Source organism: Bombina bombina, chromosome 6, assembly GCF_027579735.1.
Source record: "Bombina bombina isolate aBomBom1 chromosome 6, aBomBom1.pri, whole genome shotgun sequence".
NCBI classification, from domain to species: domain Eukaryota; kingdom Metazoa; phylum Chordata; class Amphibia; order Anura; family Bombinatoridae; genus Bombina; species Bombina bombina.
In genome coordinates, this window is record NC_069504.1 from 346226531 (window position 1) to 346245115 (window position 18585).

General features: G+C 37.2%; 1 protein-coding gene across 1 annotated transcript in view; it reads left to right on the top strand.

Annotated features, from left to right (window-relative positions):
• Positions 1–18585, top strand: part of LOC128665066 (sodium-coupled monocarboxylate transporter 1-like) — a 181593-nt gene that overhangs the window by 119818 nt on the left and 43190 nt on the right. Inside the window, exons 10-12 of the mRNA XM_053719815.1 lie at positions 3402–3469; positions 5454–5540; positions 11115–11282. Coding sequence (XP_053575790.1) covers positions 3402–3469; positions 5454–5540; positions 11115–11282 — 323 coding nt within the window. The remainder of the gene's footprint in view (positions 1–3401; positions 3470–5453; positions 5541–11114; positions 11283–18585) is intronic.

The following is an 18585-nucleotide window of genomic DNA, read 5'->3' on the forward strand; positions in this document are numbered from 1 at the left end:
AGGACATTCAGGTGGCAACAAACCTTATGTTTTTTATCACTTTTTAAAAGAAGTTATTTTTCATGTAAAATCCAGACAGTGCCTGTTTTACATTGTATGCATCCTACATCTCGGTGTACACAATACAAACAAACTCCAGGGAAGCGCTCCAACATTCACATTCAGTGTGGCTGTAACGGCTTACCACAGTGGTCTTCACGCAAGATACACACCCTCTCTGACGTCAAAATGATGCATGTAATGCTGTTAGTACTGGACTGTTGCAGTAAAGAAGCGATCCACCACCACCTCATAACAGAACATAAACATCCAACAGCAAACGCACCCAGCCCACAGGAAAGAGCGAAACGAAGGAAGGCTGATAAAAACAAAGTTTTATTTCTTTAAAGCAGTTCCATTGCAGAGCAATCACAACAGAGGCACACTGTTGAAAGACAGGCAGCTGACATGGTCAAATGCGTTTAGAACACAACTAGTCCTAAAACCCGTTCACACAGCCATTTTTTGCAGTACAGCAGTCCAACCCCTTGCTCTCTTGCCCTCTCTTTTGTGCTCTCTCCCCCTCTCTTTTGTGCTCTCTCCCCCTCTCTTTTGCGCTCTCTCCCCCTCTCTTTTGCACTCTCTCTCTCGCTCCACCTCTCTTTTGCTTTCTCTCTCCCCCCTCTCTTTTGCTCTCTCTCTCCCCCTTCTCTTTTGCTCTTTCTCTCCCCCCTCTCTTTTGCTCTCTCTCCCCCTCTCTTTTGTGCTCTCTCTCCCTCTCTTTTTTGCGCTCTCTCGCTCTCTCTCGCTCCACCTCTCTTTTGCTCTCTCTCTCCCCCCATTCTTTTGCTCCCTCTCTCCCCCTCTCTTTTGCTTTCTCTCCCCCTCTCTTTTGCTCTCTCTCCCCCCTCTCTTTTGCGATCTCTCTCCCCCCTCTCTTTTGCGCTCTCTCTCTCTCTCCCACCTCTCTTTTGCTCTGTCTCTCTCTCCTTTTTTTGCTCTCTCTCCATCCCTCTCTTTTGCTCTTTCTCTCCATCCCTCTCTTTTGCTCTCTCTCTCCCCCCTCTCTTTTGCTCTCTCCCCCTCTCTTTTGCTCTGTCTCTCTCTCCCCTCTCTTTTGCTCTCTCTCCATCCCTCTCTTTTGCTCTCTCTCTCCCCCTCTCTATTGCTCTCTCTCTCCCCCCTCTCTTTTGCTCTCTCTCCCCATCTCTATTGCTCTCTCCCCCCTCTCTTTTGCTCTCTCTTCCCTCTATTTTGCTCTTTCCCCTCTATTTTACTCTCTCTCCCCCTCTCTTCTGCACTTTCCCCTCTCTTCTGCTCTTCCCCCTCTCTTTAGTTCTTTCCTATCTCTTTTTGTCTTTCCCCCTCTGTTTCTATTTCTCTCCCCTCTCTCTCACGCTGACCATGCCCGTTCCCGCCCACGCTCCCATCCAGCCACGCCCACATTCCCGCCCGGTTACGACCACTTTCGCCGCAAACAGAACAGCATGTCAGGTAAGGTCAGGTGTGTTTGTCCTCGGGCTGTCTCTACTGCGCATGACAGCTTCGGACAAACACACTTGGCCTTTTATATTACAGGATAACTTTCTCAATAACCATATCCATACCCACCATGCACTGCTGAATTATACACACCTAAAAACTCCACCCATTAGTTAACTCACAAATCACTATACTCGCTGAAGTGCTGCAGGTGAGTATAGGTAATTACACTTAAAGGGATATATAACCCTGCATATTAAACACACTATTTCATTTAGTTTTTAGTACACATAATACGTATCTGTATAAAGGAAAGCAGAGCTTCACAGACACAAAGGTTACCATTATCAAAGCTATACATTGCAAGGATATCTCAATAATACCTAAAAAGATGATAACATTGTCTGTAACAAGCTACCAACTGACCTAAATAAATATAGTTATCCTTTTTAAGGGTGCAAATATGCAAACAACCATAATCTGATGAAATAATGTGGCAATGCTAAATATTCATACATTATCTACATAAAGTTTCACATCCCACTCTGAATTTAATCCCATTGGCATTCGTGCATTCAGCTGAAAGATCCAAAAGACTTCTCTTTTACTGAGAATCACCCCTCTGGCCCCCCCCCCCCCCCCTGGGATGTCTGGGAATCAGCTGGATGCCCTGAACTGTCAATAGAGAATTTCTCCCTTTTGAAGTGTAGGGATATGGGTGTACTAGACTCCGGGTCCTCAATTGAATGCAAAATGTTCCAAAAATTGATCTTTGAGGGCCCTTGTAGTTTGTCCTACATATTGTATATGGCACCCCCTACAGGTCAAAAGGTATACTACATAACAAGAACTGCAGGTATTATGTTCCTGTATTTTAAATCTTTTCTTATTTACAGTTGACACAAATTCAGTGCCAAAGAAAGCATAAGCACAAGATTTGCACCTCCTACTCCCACACTTGAAAATCCCTGGTTTGATTGATAACCAATTTTCTTTCCTATAAATAGGCAGCATAGAAAGGGAAAGAATATTCCCTAATGTTCTAGCTTTTCTGGAAATAAAGCAGACACCTCCGTCCAATATGTCTTGTAAACTTTAATCTGTCCTCAAAATAGGTAGAGCTGCTCGCACTATATTACATATTTTACCATACTCTTACATATTTTACAATACTCTGCTTTCCTTTATATAGATAGGTATTATATGTACTAAAAACTAAATGGCATAGTGTGTTTAATATGCAGGATTATATATCCATTTAAGTGTAATTACCTATACTCACCTGCAACACTTCAGCCAGTATAGTGATTTGTTAGTTAACTAATGGGAGGAGTTTTCAAGTGTGTATAAGTCAGCAGTGCATTGTGGGTATGCATATGGTCATTGAGAAAGTTATTATGTTATAAACTAAACGCGTTTGACCATGCCAGCTGCCTGTCTTACAACAGTGTTCCTCTGTTGTGATTGCTCTGCAAAGCAATTGCTGTGAAGAAATAAAGCTTTGTTTTTGTCAGCCTTCCTTCTTTTCGCTGTTTCCAGTGGGCTGGGTGTGTTTGCTGTCGATGTCTACATCTTGGTGTACCCTGGTAATTGTTATATGTGAGTGGCAGAGTGCACCTTTTTGCGATTACTATATATATATGTTTTAAGTCCCTTTAAACAATACTTTGTGTAGGCATACAGCTTCAACAGAAGTATATTTTAATGTTGGATTGGTACAAACACATGTAGAATATCGTTGTTTATATAAAGCAAATGGTTAATCTCAATGTGTGAACAAGAGAAAGCTACAAACTGTATGTATAGTAAAATATACAGATTATAATATAAGTTCCCTAACACGGGGCTCTAGAGTAGTTATTTTGCAATAACATCACTCCTGTTTCATAAATTTGTGATTGTTAGTTATGAAGTTTTATAACTTTGTTTTATTTTTCTAGGCGCACTTTATGGAATTGTTTGCATAGCAATGGCTGCTGTGGCATCCTTTATGGGAAGCGTGATTCAGGTTGATATTTTTTTATGTTAAAACTTGTAACATTCTCTGTACTGAATCTTTGTAGAAAGCATTATTCTAAAATTATGTAAAATTCTGTACAAAACAGAATTAAAGGGACATTAAAATCCCCCCCCCCAAAAAAAAAGTTTTATCCCCTTAAGGACTGGGAATTTCAAACAAAAACTTACCAAAAATGCCTGAGCATTTTTAGCATTCTTTCTATCACTCCATTTAAACAGAAAAAAAAACAGTCACATAGGGGCTGATTTATCAAAGTCTGGCAGACATGATACGCTGTAGCGTATCATGTCCGCCAGACATTGCTAAATGCCGACAGCATGCACTGTCAGCATTTAACATTGCGCAAGCAGTTCTAGTGAACTGCTTGCGCAATGCCGCCCCCTGCAGCATCGGCCGCTAGCAGGGGGTGTCAATGAACCCAATCGTATAGGATCAGACGGATTGCCTCAGAGGCAGCTGACCAGTTAAGGAGCAGCAGTCTTAAGACCGCTGCTTCATAACTGCTGTTTCCGGAGAGCCTGAAGGCTTGCACGGTAACATGAGCATCAGGGGCCATCTGGTCCTTGATAAATCGGCCCCTTAGTGTACAAAGTAAACAGGACCGCTATACTACACATAATGCTTGAATAAAAGAAAAATCTCTGTATCTGATCCAGAAGAATAATCAAAGTCAGAAGGGCAGCTCCTCTTCTATAGGTGCAGGAAAAGCAACATTTATCTACAAGGTAGAAACAAAAGGGTGTAGACTGTGTGACCTTGTAAACAGAAAAAAACCCTTTGTTTTTATTTTCCTATCAAAATGATATTTTTTTTTAGTCGACAACCAAAGATATTGATCTAGGTCCATTTAGTTATATTTCATGCCTCTATTTAAATTCCAAATTCAATCAAATAAAAAAAAATGTTAACTTTTTCACAAACTTTAGGGTTCTCACAAAAATTATTTACATATCACGTATGCAGTCATAACACAAGTTATTGTTAAAGCTTCTCTGGGATCCCCTTTGTTAAGAAATAGCAGACAGACATAGCTTTGCAATTGCTTTTTTTGGTAATTAGAAGGCCACTAATTGCAGCTGCACACCAAACTTCTGAAATTCCCGATAGTGAAGGGGTAATCAGGTAGCTTGTAAGGTTAAGTTTAGCTATAGTGTAGAGATTACCCTCCCACCTGATACCTGCCACCTCCTGATCCCTATCTGATCTCTCCTAAACAGCTCTCTTCCCTCCCTCACCCCCACTGGTCACCACCACCTTAGATACTAGCAGACAGTGTGCCAATGTAAAGCTTTATGGCATTTTTTCTTCTTTTTTTATTCTGCAGTGTAGGATTTTCCGTTTACCCTCCCACCTCCCTAAACCCCTCAAACAGCTCTCCCACCCTCCCCCTCTAACTAGTATCCACCCTCTGTCTGCCAGTACTCAGTTCATATAATTTTTTACCTTTATTTTCTGTAGTGTTGCAGGTCCCCTCACCCGCCCCGCATCACCCCTCTAAGCTATCGTTCTGTAGGGCCCCCTCTACCAACACATTTTTTGTAGGTAGTGGATCCCTCCCTCCCTTCCTCCCTCTTGCTGTGGAAATCATTTTCTGTAGTATAGCGGTCCCGCCCGTACAGGGTACTATGCTGGTCTTTAAGGGGTTAATGGTGCATAGTGAAACAACTTTGGAATGCATTTTCTCTATTTGTTTTGCTGCCCTTACTGTAACTTTTCATCATAAAATTGTAGTTCTCCCACTGCCCTAGAGAGACTGGAGTCATTTCTGTGGAAGTCAGAGTCAATTTAAAAAATAAAAATGTTGGGATGCGCAAAACCTATAATGCAATACACATTGTATACAAAGGGAATACTAAAATCATACAACAAATTATCACACAGATATATATATATAATTTTTTTTTTTTTTTGTTATTTATAACTGACACAAATTTTACAATATAATGATTAATATATTTGTTTTTCTTCAAAGGCAGCATTATCTATATTTGCCATGGTTGGAGGACCTTTGCTTGGACTTTTTTCCCTAGGAATGTTTTTTCCTTGCGGTAATTCACTGGTAAATAACTTTAGAATATTATATTAATACATTTGTAGTTAGATATGTTGAATATTATTAATGTTCATTGTAGATAATATTGAAAACGACACATATAGGGGCAGATTACAAGTGGCGTGCTAATTAGCGCTGTTGTTCCCATGCCAACACCGCTGTTAGCACACATTTTACAAGTTGAAAGTAAATTGTTTGCGCACAAGCTAAACCTTACGGGCGCTAACTTCAGGACTATCACCACTAGGTTAACTTCTCCCTATAGACTTTAAAGAAGCACACTATGAAAAAAACAAAACACTTTTTCTTGTGCACTAACCCGACACCGGGTTAGACCTACAGCACTAATCCTGAAGCTACTTATGCATATTTTACATTCCAATATACTTAAAGGGACATGAAACCCACATTTTTTCTTTCATGATTTAGAAAGAGAAATCAATTTTAAACATCTTTCTAATTTACTTCTATTATCTAATTTGTTTTATTATCTTGATATTCTTTGCTGAAAAGCATATCTAGATATGCTCAGTAGCTGCTGATTGGTTTCTGCATATAGAAGCCTTGTGTGATTGGCTCACCCATGTGCATTGCTTTTTCTTCAACTAAGGATATCTAAAAATGAAGCAAAATAAATAATAGAAGTAAATTGTAATGTTGTTTAAATTTGTATTCTCTATCTGAATCATGAAAGAAAGATTTTGGGTTTAGTGCCCCTTTAACATTGAAGAAAAAGTTATTTTAATTGTAAATATATAATTCTATATGTATATGATTAATTTAAAAAAAAAAAATATATATATATATACATATTATATATATATATATATATATATATATATATATATATATATATATATATATATATAATATGCGAACCGAATATTTTACATTCCTATATTTTTCACATTAAAAATAATGTACTCTTTATTATTAAATATATATTTATATATATATATATATATATATATATATATATATATATATATATATATATATATATATATATATATGATACTGTCCATGTAAAATACATATCTATAAGTATAAATCATAGGAATAGACATACAGGTATAAGTATATACAGATATATATAGTTATCTTTATTTACAATAAAAAGAAAATTATCATGTAAGTGAAGCACATTGAAATGTTAAATATGTACAGTAAATATACAGTAAAACACCTAAATATTTAAATACATATTTATACACATATATATGTATATTTATATATGTATATATATATATATATATATATACATATTTAGATATGTGTATGTATGCATATATATGTTAAAGCTCTTTGCATGCCTTTTCTTTATAAATTTAAATGTATTTTTGATGTTTTTGTGCATAACAAATAGACAGAGCTCTGAAGTCGTGCTAACCCGAAGCACGTTTACTTTAAATTCTTAATAAGCGTGCTATTTCTGACGCATGCAAAGAGACGCAAAATACCTCTTATCGCTTATGTGCTACACTTAGTGCGCTACTCGGAATCTAGCCCAATTTTTTTTATTTATATTTATAGTAATCATTTTTTATCAGATAGTGTATATATGAGCATAACACTTTATTTTAATGTATTTATGTTGTGTTTGATGCACATTTTTTTTTAACTCTTACTCCTTACTCTAGGTCTCCACTCACACTAACATGACACACGCAAATTTAGTTTGAGTGAACGTGTTTAATTTCAACTTGTAATACGCGCACAAGTTAGCTTGGGCATGATATTGGTTATCACAACCTGCACTAACAATAGCACCCGTACTGATGTTAAATCAATGTATAGGAGTTACCTTTAAATGGCCATGCCTGTATGAGCTAAGTATATGGTATTATATATGCAGTATATTATATATATATATATATATATATATATATATATATATACACACAGACACATATATGGTACATATGATATATATATATATATATATATATATATATAGTATCTCACAAAAGTGAGTACACCCCTCACATTTTTGTAAATATTTTATTATATCTTTTCATGTGACAACACTGAAGAAATGACACTTTGCTACAATGTAAAGTAGTGAGTGTACATCCTGTATAACAGTGTAAACTTGCTGTCCCCTCAAAATAACTCAACACACAGCCATTAATGTCTAAACCGTTGGCAACAAAAATGAGTACATCCCTAAGTGGAAATGTCCAAATTGGGCCCAAAGTGTCAATATTTTGTGTGGTCACCATTATTTTCCAACACTACCTTAACCCTCTTGGGCATGGAGTTCACCAGAGCTTCACAGGTTGCCACTGGGGTCCTTTTCCACTCCTCCATGACGACATCCCGGAGCTGGTGGATGTTAGAGACCTTGCGCTCCACCACCTTCCATTTGATGATGCCCCACAGATGCTCAATAGGGTTTAGGTCTGGAGACATGCTTGGCTAGTCCATCACCTTTACCCTCAGCTTCTTTATCAAGGCAGTGGTCATCTTGGAGGTGTGTTTGGGGTCATTATCATGTTGGAATACTGCCCTGTGACCAGTCTCCAAAGGGAGGGGATCATTTCTGCTTCAGTATGTCACAGTTCATATTGGCATTCATGGTTCCGTCAATAAACTGTAGCTCCCCAGTGCCGGCAGCACTCATGCAGGCCCAGACCATAACACTCCCACCACCATGCTTGTCTTTGTACTCCTCACCTGGTTGCCTCCACACACACGTGACATCATCTGAACCAAATAAGTTTATCTTGGTCTCATCGGACCACAGGACATGGTTCCAGTAATCCATGCCCTTAGTCTGTTTGTCTTCAGCAAACTGTTTCCAGGCTTTCTTGTGCATCATATTTTGAAGAGGTTTCCTTTTGGGACGACAGACATGCAGATCAATTTGATGCAGTGTACGGCGTATGGTCTGAGCATGGCTGACCCCCACCCCTTCAACCTCTGCAGCAATGCTGGCAGCACTCATACGTATTTTTCCCAAAGACAACCTCTGGATATGACGCTGAGCATCTGCACTCAACTTCTTTGGTCGACCATGGCGAGGTCTGTTCTGAGTGGAACCTGTCCTGTGAAACCACTGTATGGTCTTGCCCACTGTGCTGCAGGTCAGTTTCAGGGTCTTGGCAATCTTCTTATAGCCTAGGCCATCTTTATGTAGAGTAAAAATTCTTTTTTTCAGATCCTCAGAGAGTTCTTTGCCCTGAGGTGCCATGTTGAACTTCCAGTTACCAGTATGAGAGAGTGTGAGAGCGATAACACCAAATTTTACACACCTGCTCCCCATTCACACCTGAGACCTTGTAACACTAATGAGTCACATGATGCCGGGGAAGGAAAATGGCTACTTGGGCCCAATTTGGACATTTCCACTTAGGGGTGTACTCACTTTTGTTTCCAATGATTTAGACATTAATGGCTGTGTGTTGAGTTATTTTGAGGGGACAGCAGATTTACACTGTTATACAGGCTGTACACTCACTACTTTACATTGCAGCAAAGTGTAATTTCTTCAGTGTTGTCACATGAAAAGATATAATAAAATGTTTACAAAAATGTGAGGGGTGTACTCACTTTTGTGAGATACTATATATTTATATATATTTATATATTTATATATATATATATTTATATATTTATATATATATATATATATATAAATATATATATATATATGTGATATAGATATATACAGTGTGTCAGTAGTATTAAATAATACAAATTCAAGAAATACAGATAGCATCCCTAGATTAAGGATTAAGGGAAGGAATACACTTTGGTAGGGTCATTTGAGTTATTTTGGGTTCTGAGGGTCTTTTGGTAAGTCCTTGTGTTAGGGGGGATCGTAAAGGGACTGTTTTTAGGTAATAGGAAAGTGCTTGAGTTGGTTCTGCACCAGGGGGCATCAAAGAGTAGAGGATCTTGGGTGATAGAAGGGAAGTCCTTAGGTGGTCACTTGCAATGGAGGATAATAAGATGTTGATCTCTTGGGATTTGAGTATCTCTAAGGGGACACTTTTGGGCAATACCTGCCACTGGGTGGTTTTCTCAAGTAAGTATAACGTATACTAGTGTACCCAGATGTGCTGTGTTTTGTATTTACTTCCCTCTGGTAGAGACCACTGCCTTCCTTAGGTTCTCCTCAAACTAAACAACAGGAATATTTCTTCTTGGCAGTGCAGATCTACGAGAGATTGAATGGCCACCTTTCATTCACTTCCCAGCTGTATTCTGTGGATAATATGATCAAAATTATCTGTCTACCACCTAACTCAATAATAAATTAACTTCACTTACCTAACATTTCCCTCATCTAACTCTGTATTAACATCTTTCCAAATCTTGCAGTCCTCAAGTTTCTCAACCCCCTACCCTTCTAGATTGTAAATTCCCACGGGAATAGGGCCCTCAATCCCTCCTGTATATGTTTGTAAATTTTGTCCTGTCTCTTACAAGTCTTGTATTGTTTTATTTAAATTAATTGTATCCATGGACAGCGCTGCGGAATATGTTGGCGCTTCATAAATAAAGTATAATAATAATAATAATCAAAATAGTGCAGTAAGTAACAAGTAAAGTGGCACCAAATGGAAAATACTCTTAGAAGATTTATTCAAATAAATAAAACACAAGAATTAAAAGCTCTCTTTCATGATCAAGTAGTCTTACACATTTCATTGTTATGTTTGTCTTTTTTCAAGAGCAGAATAAAAATAATTCATAACAGAGCTGTTATGTTATTCCACAGACTACTGCTTTAAAGTGAATAAAAATTGGACATTAAACCTCTTGTAGACCTGCACAGTCAAGAAGAAATATACAAGGGGTATTTTGCTTAAATTCAGAGATTAAATATTTTTTGGCCGCAATTGCAATGTCATTGCACACAGTCCATGTGTGATGGACAAATGCGATTGGGGAAATGTTAAAAAAGCATGAAATTATGATTAATTAAAGTAGAGGTGTTACAATTACTGTTTATTTGTGCTGGGTAAAGGTTGGGGCTGTAGAGTTAATGTTGTGAGGGATAGATTAGATTAAGATGTTATGGGCAGTTGCTACTATAATTTATTTCCATGTGGGGTCTGGGGATATGAGTTTATTTGTCGGTGGGTGCAGAGTTAATTAAGCAGTCTGGATTTTACCATATTAATAATGATCTATTCTTATATCTGTAAAAAAAAAAGACTGTTAAAAGAGGGCTTTTAAAATATAATATATATATATACACACACTAAGCAAATGTTTCCTGTTTTTGCTAAATTGGTCACTCGCTAATTCAAAGAAGGTAGCAAGGGGGATTTATTAAGAGTAGATCACATTTCATTCACAAACATTTAAGACTGATCTATTGGCTAGGCAAATTCCAGATAATTTAAAATGTATAACTGATTCAGGTTAATCCTATTTTTCCTCTGTGTACATTTAAGAGAATACTTAATTATAAACAGTTTTTATTAGCCATATATCAGTTCAGCATAAAATAATTAGAATGCAATAGTATACACCACAATATACATTTCTGTGTAGGATTTGATAACATACATCAACATGAAATGAATTTAATTACAATAAAATCTAATTAAATAATTCAATTTTTAGGGAGCTATTGTGGGGCTCATTTTTGGATTTACTGCAACATTATGGGCTGGAATAGGATCACAAATCTACTCTTCTTTGCCAGACAAAAGTAGACCTTTGCCACTTTCTACTGCAGGGTGTAATTTCAGCACCCTGGATAGCAGTTGGAACTCAACTACAGAAATAGCAGTGACTGTGCTTACGGCTATCATGGAACCTCAAATCAGTGAAAGGTACATTTGTAATAAATGCTTTGATTTTTTGTTTTTATTCTCTCAAACAATAACTCTATCCATGAGCTAATCACAAATGAAAATAGTATTCAATTTGTTTTCTTACACAAGGATATGACTCACTGTGCTATATCCCAGAAGTCTGCAGAATTTCTTAAAACAATGCCATCTAACAATTTATCACCTAGATCATGAGTTTTGCGATAAAAACGGTGTCCGAAATTAACGACAAAAATGTTGCGTTATTTCACTCTCCATATCACTGCCATTACGAGTTACTAAAAAAAAACCTTCTTGTATGTGCGATATGGTGGCATTAAGCTTCATACCGCACAAAATCCAAGGGCTGATTTCACATGGTCGTGCACGCTTGTCCCCTATAGACATCAATGGGCAAAGAGTGTTAAAAAAAAAAAAATTAACACCTGAAGTGTTACAAGTTTTATATTATTGTTTCATTTAAATGAATTGTATCCATGGACAGCACTGTGGAATATGTTGGTGCTTCATAAATAAAGTATAATAATAATAATAATAATAAGTGCGTAATGAAAAATATCTGTAACGCAACCCCTTTGATGTCTATGGGGGAAAAAAAGTTACGTTTAAACCTAACACTCTAACATAAACCTCTAGTCTAAACACCCCTAATCTGCCGCCCCGACATCGCGATACCTAAATAAAGTTATTAACACCTAATCCGCCGCTCCCAACATCGCCAACACTAATAAAAGCTATAAACCCCTAATCCACTATTCTCCGACATCGCCGCCACTAAATAAAATAATTAACCCCTTTCCCGCCGCTCCCTGACATTGCCGCCACTAAATAAAATGATTAACCCCTAAACCTTCGGGCTCCCTCATCGCTGCTACTAAAGAAACCTATTAACCCCTAAACCTCCGGCCTCCCACATCACCGCTACTAAATAAACCTATTAATCCCTAAACCGCCAGCCCCCCCCACATCGCTAAACACTCAATTAAACTATTAACCTCTAATCCTAACACCCCCTAACTTTAAATTAAAATTACAATATAACTCTTAAAATAAATAAAAACTTACCTGTGAAATAAAAATAAACCTAACATTAAAGGGACAGTCTAGTCCAAAAAAAACCTTTCATGATTCAGATAGGGCATGCAATTTTAAACAATTTTCGAATTTACTTTTATCACCAATTTTTCTTTGTTCTCTTGGTATTCTTAGTTGAAAGCTTAACCTAGGAGGTTCATATGCTAATTTCTTAGACCTTGAAGGCCGCCTCTTAAGAATGCATTTTAACAGGTTTTTCACCACTAGAGGGTGTTAGTTCATGTTTTTCATATAGATAACACTGTGCTCGTGCATGTGAAGTTACCTAGGAGCTATCACTGATTGGCTAAACTGCAAGTCTGTCAAAAGAACTGAAATAAAGGGGCAGTCTGCAGAGGCTTAGATACAAGATAATCACAGAGGTAAAAAATATATAAATATAACTGTGTTGGTTATGCAAAACTAGGGAATGGGTAAACAAGGGATTATCTATCTTTTAAAACAATAACAATTCTGGTGTAGACTGTCCCTTTAAACTATAAATTAACCTAACATAACTATTCTAATAAAAGAAAAAAATAGTACCAATTAAAAACCGAAATGACAAATTTTAAAAAACCTAACACTACAAAAATTTTATTACAAAAATCTAAAATTACAAAAAATAATAAACACTAAATTACGAAAAATAAAAAACACTAAGCTTACAAAAAATAATAAACGAAATTATCAAAAATAAAAACAATTACACCTAATTTGATAGCCCTATAAAAATAAAAAAAGCCCCACCAAATTAAAAACACCCCCTAAACTACTATAAACTACCAATATCCCTTAAAAGGGCCTTTTGTATGGCATTGGCCTAAATTAAACAGCTCTTTTACCTGTAAAAAAAATACAAAGGCTCCCCAACAGTAAAACCCACCACCCAACCAACCCCCAAAAATAAAAATAAAAAAACTCTAAAAAGGGGAATTTGTATGGGCATTGCCCTTAAAAGGGCATTCAGCTCTTTTCCAAGTGCCCATCCCTAATCTAAAAAAAAAAATTCCCCCCCCCCCAAAAAAAATAACACTAACCACAGAATATCTACTCATTGTTCCTGAAGACATCCATCTTCATCCAGGCAGCGAGAAGTCTTCATCCAGGCGGCGACACCTTCATCCATCTTGGGGACGTCTTCGATCTTCATCCCAGCGGCACAGAGCAGAGCTATCCATCCCATCCTGCACGGAGCGTCCTCTTCATACGGTCACCGCCGTACACTGAAGTTGAATGCAAGGCAGTCGTTTCAAAATGGCATACCTAGCATTCCTATTGGCTTATTTGATTCTTTAAATTCAAATCAGCCAATAGGATGAGAGCATCTGAAATCCTATTGGCTGTTCAATCAGCCAATAGGATGAGAGCTACTGATGTCTTCGTTGTCCTGGACAACTCCGCTCCATGCTGCCGGGATGAAGATAGAAGACGTTCCCGAGATGGATGAAAGTATCGCTGCCTGGATGAAGACTTCTCACAGCCTGGAAGAAGATGCATGTCTGGACTTCAGGAACTGTGAGTAGATTTAATAGGGTTAGTGTTAGGTTTGTTTTTTTTCCGTTTTTTTTTGTGTGTTGTAAAAGAGCTGAATGCCCATAAAAATGCCCCTTTAGGGGCAATAGGTAGCTTAGTTTTTTTTAGAGTTAGGTTTTTTATTTTGGGGGTTGGTTGGGTGGTGGGTTTTACTGTTGGAGGGACTTTGTCTTTATTTTACAGGTAAAAGAGTTGTTTAACTTTTGCCAATGCCCTACAAAAGGCCCTTTAAAGGGCTATTGGTAGTTAATTGTAGGCTAGGGGTTGTTTTTTTTTTTTTTTTTTATAGGGCTATTAGATTAGGTATAATTGTTTTTATTTTTTATAATTTTGTTTATTATTTTTTGTAAGCTTAGTGTTTTTTATTTTTCGTTATTTAGTGTTTATTATTTTTTTTAATTTTAGATTTTTTCGTAGTGTTAGGTTTTATTAAATTTGTAATTTCGTTTTTTAATTGGTAGTATTTTTTTTAGTTATGTTAGGTTAATTTGTAGTTTAATGTTAGGTTTATTTTTATTTCACAGGTAAGTTTTTATTTATTTTAAGATAGTTATATTGTAATTTTAATTTAAAGCTAGGGGGGTAATAGGATTAGGGGTTAATAGTTTAATTTAGTGTTTTGCAATGTGGGGGCTGGGGTTTAGGGGTTAATAGGTTTATTTAGTAGTGGCGATGTGGGAGCACAAAGGTTTAGGGGTTAATCATTTTATTTAGTGGCGGCAATGTCAGGGAGCGGAGGAATAGGGGTTAATAAGTTTAATATAGTGTTTGTGATGCGGGAGGGTGGTGGTTTAGGGGTTAATAGGTAGTTTATGTGTGTTAGTGTACTTTGGAACAGTTTAGTTATGAGTTTTGCGAAACATTTTTGTTACACAAATCAATAACTACTGGTCTCAGATGGAGGAATAGATCGTGTCGGTATAGGCTGTAACACAAGCATTTTAACTGGACCGCACAACCTGTAATACCAGTGTATGAAAATCCCACACAAAAACTTCATTTTTTTTAGTGCAGAATGGACGTTGTGTTACAGGCTAAAATGCTTGTGGTATTGCTATACCGACACAACTTGTAATATGCGTTCCTGGCCATTACGCTGGAATGGCCATTTTTTCAGCGTTAAAAGCTGTACCGTAACACTTGTCATCTAGCCGTATGTTAGTACAATCATTTTTTGACTTTGAAACCATTCTAAAAATGTTTCATTAAATGTTATTCCCCTATTTGTTTCAATGCACCATTACAATACCCTCCTAACCTATTAACCTTACTGAGACTGGATAATGTCAAAATTCTAATGATTACAGAGTTCAAAAGTGAGAGAAAAATGTCATCCAGTCTCAGATTAAATGAATTTGAACTGATTTCTAGGATGAGGCATTTAAAGGGACATTCTACACCTTACTCATCTTAAAGTCTTACTTTAAATTAACCCTTTGAGTGCTAAGCACTTTCTCACGTGGGTGCTAAGCTGATTTAATGTATTTTTTCATTTTGTGAAAAAAAATGTTTTAATTTTTTTTCCCAGATCCCCAAGACTTACACCATTTGAAAGTTTAGGTGATTACCTTTCCAATAGTGGGTCTTGGGGGTCTGTAGCTGCTTAGATGCGTGAGATACAGGCTTCTACGCAACATGCCCCTTTTCCCTATACTTTGTATTGACAAATTGTTAATAAAGTTACGCGGTGATGTCACCTCCTGCACCCTTTTTTTATTCTGCAACTGTAACAGTAAAAAAAATATTTTAAAATGGCTGCCAAGCTCTGCCCACTGATGACATTATGATCTGTGCTGCAGTAAAGGCTTCACTAGTTACAAAAGACTCACTAGTTGGATTCAACAAACTGTCCATGCTATTCAGCAGAGTGCATAGATGCAGCCCAGATGGGCAGAGCATGGCAGTCACTTCAAAGTGACCAGAAACAATATTTTAAAATAACTTTTTTTTACTGTTAATGCTGCATGATATAGAAAGGGACGCAGAAGAAAAAGAAATAGGGAAGAAAAAAGGAAGGGAGCCTCATTTACTACAAGTAGCCTACAAATGGGTCATGCAAGTTCATCAGATGTCTAGAGAAACTGATGCCTTTAGCATCAGTTTCTGTTGGGTAAAATCTCTCCTCCATTCTTAAATCTATAAAAAATAAAGTGGAGCAAGACAGATGTTATGGGATTTTTTCCAGACGGCTATTCCGTTCTGATGAATTTTCAGAGAGTTGATCCATAAAGATGTTATTAAAGAAAGGTTCTTCTGCATCAAGGCCTAAATCTGTACCCTCATCCAAATATACTGTTCTTCCAAATATTCAAGGCTTAGTTATTAGACATGTGCGATTCGGTTCGGTTCGATTCGGAAATTCTGAAAATTCGGAGATTCGGATCGAACCGAATCTCCGAATTAAAATAGTGCCGAATCTACCGAATAAATCCAAATTACTTTGGATTTATTTGGATTTATTCGGATTTATTCGGTAGATTTGGATGGCCATGGATTACACTAGTATTGTACAGTATATTAGGTTATATCACTCTGCTATGGGTTACACCTAATGTACAGTACATAATACTAGTCTAATCCCACCTAACACTTACCGAAATTCCGAATTTCCGAACCGAACCGAATTGAACTGAATCCAGCCGAATTTATTTGAATCCGAATGAATCCGAAACAAATCCGAACCGAATTGATTACAATTTTTCCGAATTCTAATGCTCCGAACCGAAATTCGAAAAAATCAGAAACGAACCGAAACAAATTTTTTCGCCATGCACATGTCTATTAGTTATATTAACTGACGAAAACAGACCTGTCTGAAGCATTTATTTCTACCCTCCTCAAGGCAAGGGAAGACTAATGCTGTATATACTTATGTATGGGAATGGTTTTTTTTGGTGCTGAGGTCAGTTTGAGCATTCATAAAATAAACTTTTGGCATGGCCATTCCCTTAATTTTTCTCCCCTTTATCAAGTCTTTATTTGATCATATGATCTATTGAGATATCTGAAGACATTTCTTTCTTGCTTCAAGTAGCAGAGAAAGACAGATACATGGATTGAAATTCTGCAAAGTCATGAGCTCTGTATATTGAAATCTATTAGTCAAAGGTTAAAATGATTTCATACAGCTTGAGAGCATAGTCAACAAAAGTAGTCTCTTCTATCTGAGTGACAGAAACTAAACGAGTACCTCAACTATAGACATCAACAAGACTTCAGTGTAATCCATACACATACTTTAATGAAGACTGCATGCCATATTCTTCCAAAGAAATGTTAGTTTCCAAAGTTCTTAGTTCTATGTTGAGTTATGACAAAGCTTTTCTACTTCTTGTCCTATATTAAAATTGAAACTTCTTGCTCATATCAAAAGTTCTATTTTTTTTATTTTTTATATATATATATCTTTTTTTGAGCTCATTATACTTCAGGAAAGACTAAGTCATTCTTTAAAATATGTAGGGCTAGATTACAAGTGGCACGCTATTGTTAGCGAAGGATGCAATAAGCAATATTGGGAGCCATGCTATTAAGCATACGTATTACAAGTTGAAAGTAAATGGTTGCACTTGAGCGCAAACAAAATTTGTGCTCAACGGATTAGCGTACCTGAAGGCCTAACATATAGGCATCTATTTATCAAGCTGTCAACCGCAAATACGCTGGAATTCCGCAGCGTATTTGTGGCGAGCCTGATTCGCCTTAGTTATCAAACCCTACAGACCGGCAAAAGTAGAAATTTTTGACGTAACATACGATCCCCCGGACTCAGTCCGACACAGATAGATGCTTACGTCATTACAGATGTTCCGAATGCAAGTTCGGCACAATCTGACTACTTTTGTTAGTTATCAAATAACTACCAGGTACGCTTGCCACTATTCCGGCCCAGCGTACCTTGTTTTCAATCCGCCGCCCTGGAGGCGGCGGATGCCATAGGAGTCAATGGGAGTCTGAAAGCAGCGAAAGCTTATGTTCGATGCTCCCCGATATCCCATTGATTCCTATGGGAACATTTACACCTAACACCCTAACATGTACCCCGAGTCTAAACACCCCTAATCTGGCCCCCCCTACACCGCCGCCACCTACATTATACTTATTAACCCCTAATCTGCCGTCCCTACACCGTCACCACCTAAATAAAAGTTATTAACCCCTATCCCGCCGTTCCCAGACCCTGCCGCAACTAAATAAACTTATTAACCCCTAAACTGTCACTCCCGGAGCCCACCGTCACCTACATTATACTTATTAACCCCTAATCTGCCGCCCCCTACACCGCCGCCACCTACATTATATTTATTAACCCCTAATCTGCCCCTCCTACACCGCCGCAAGCCCCCCACCTACCTACATTTATTAACCCCTAATCTGCCGCCCCAACATCGCTACCACTATATTAAATTTATTAACCCCTAAACCTAAGTCTAACCCTAACCCTAACACCCCCTAACTTAAATATAACTTAAATAATCTAAATAAATATTCCTATCATTAAATAAATTATTCCTATTTAAAACTAAATACATACCTGTAAAATAAACCCTAAGATAGCTACAATATAACTAATAGTTACATTGTAGCTATCTTAGGGTTTATTTTTATTTTACAGGCAACTTTGTATTTATTTTAACTAGATAGAATAG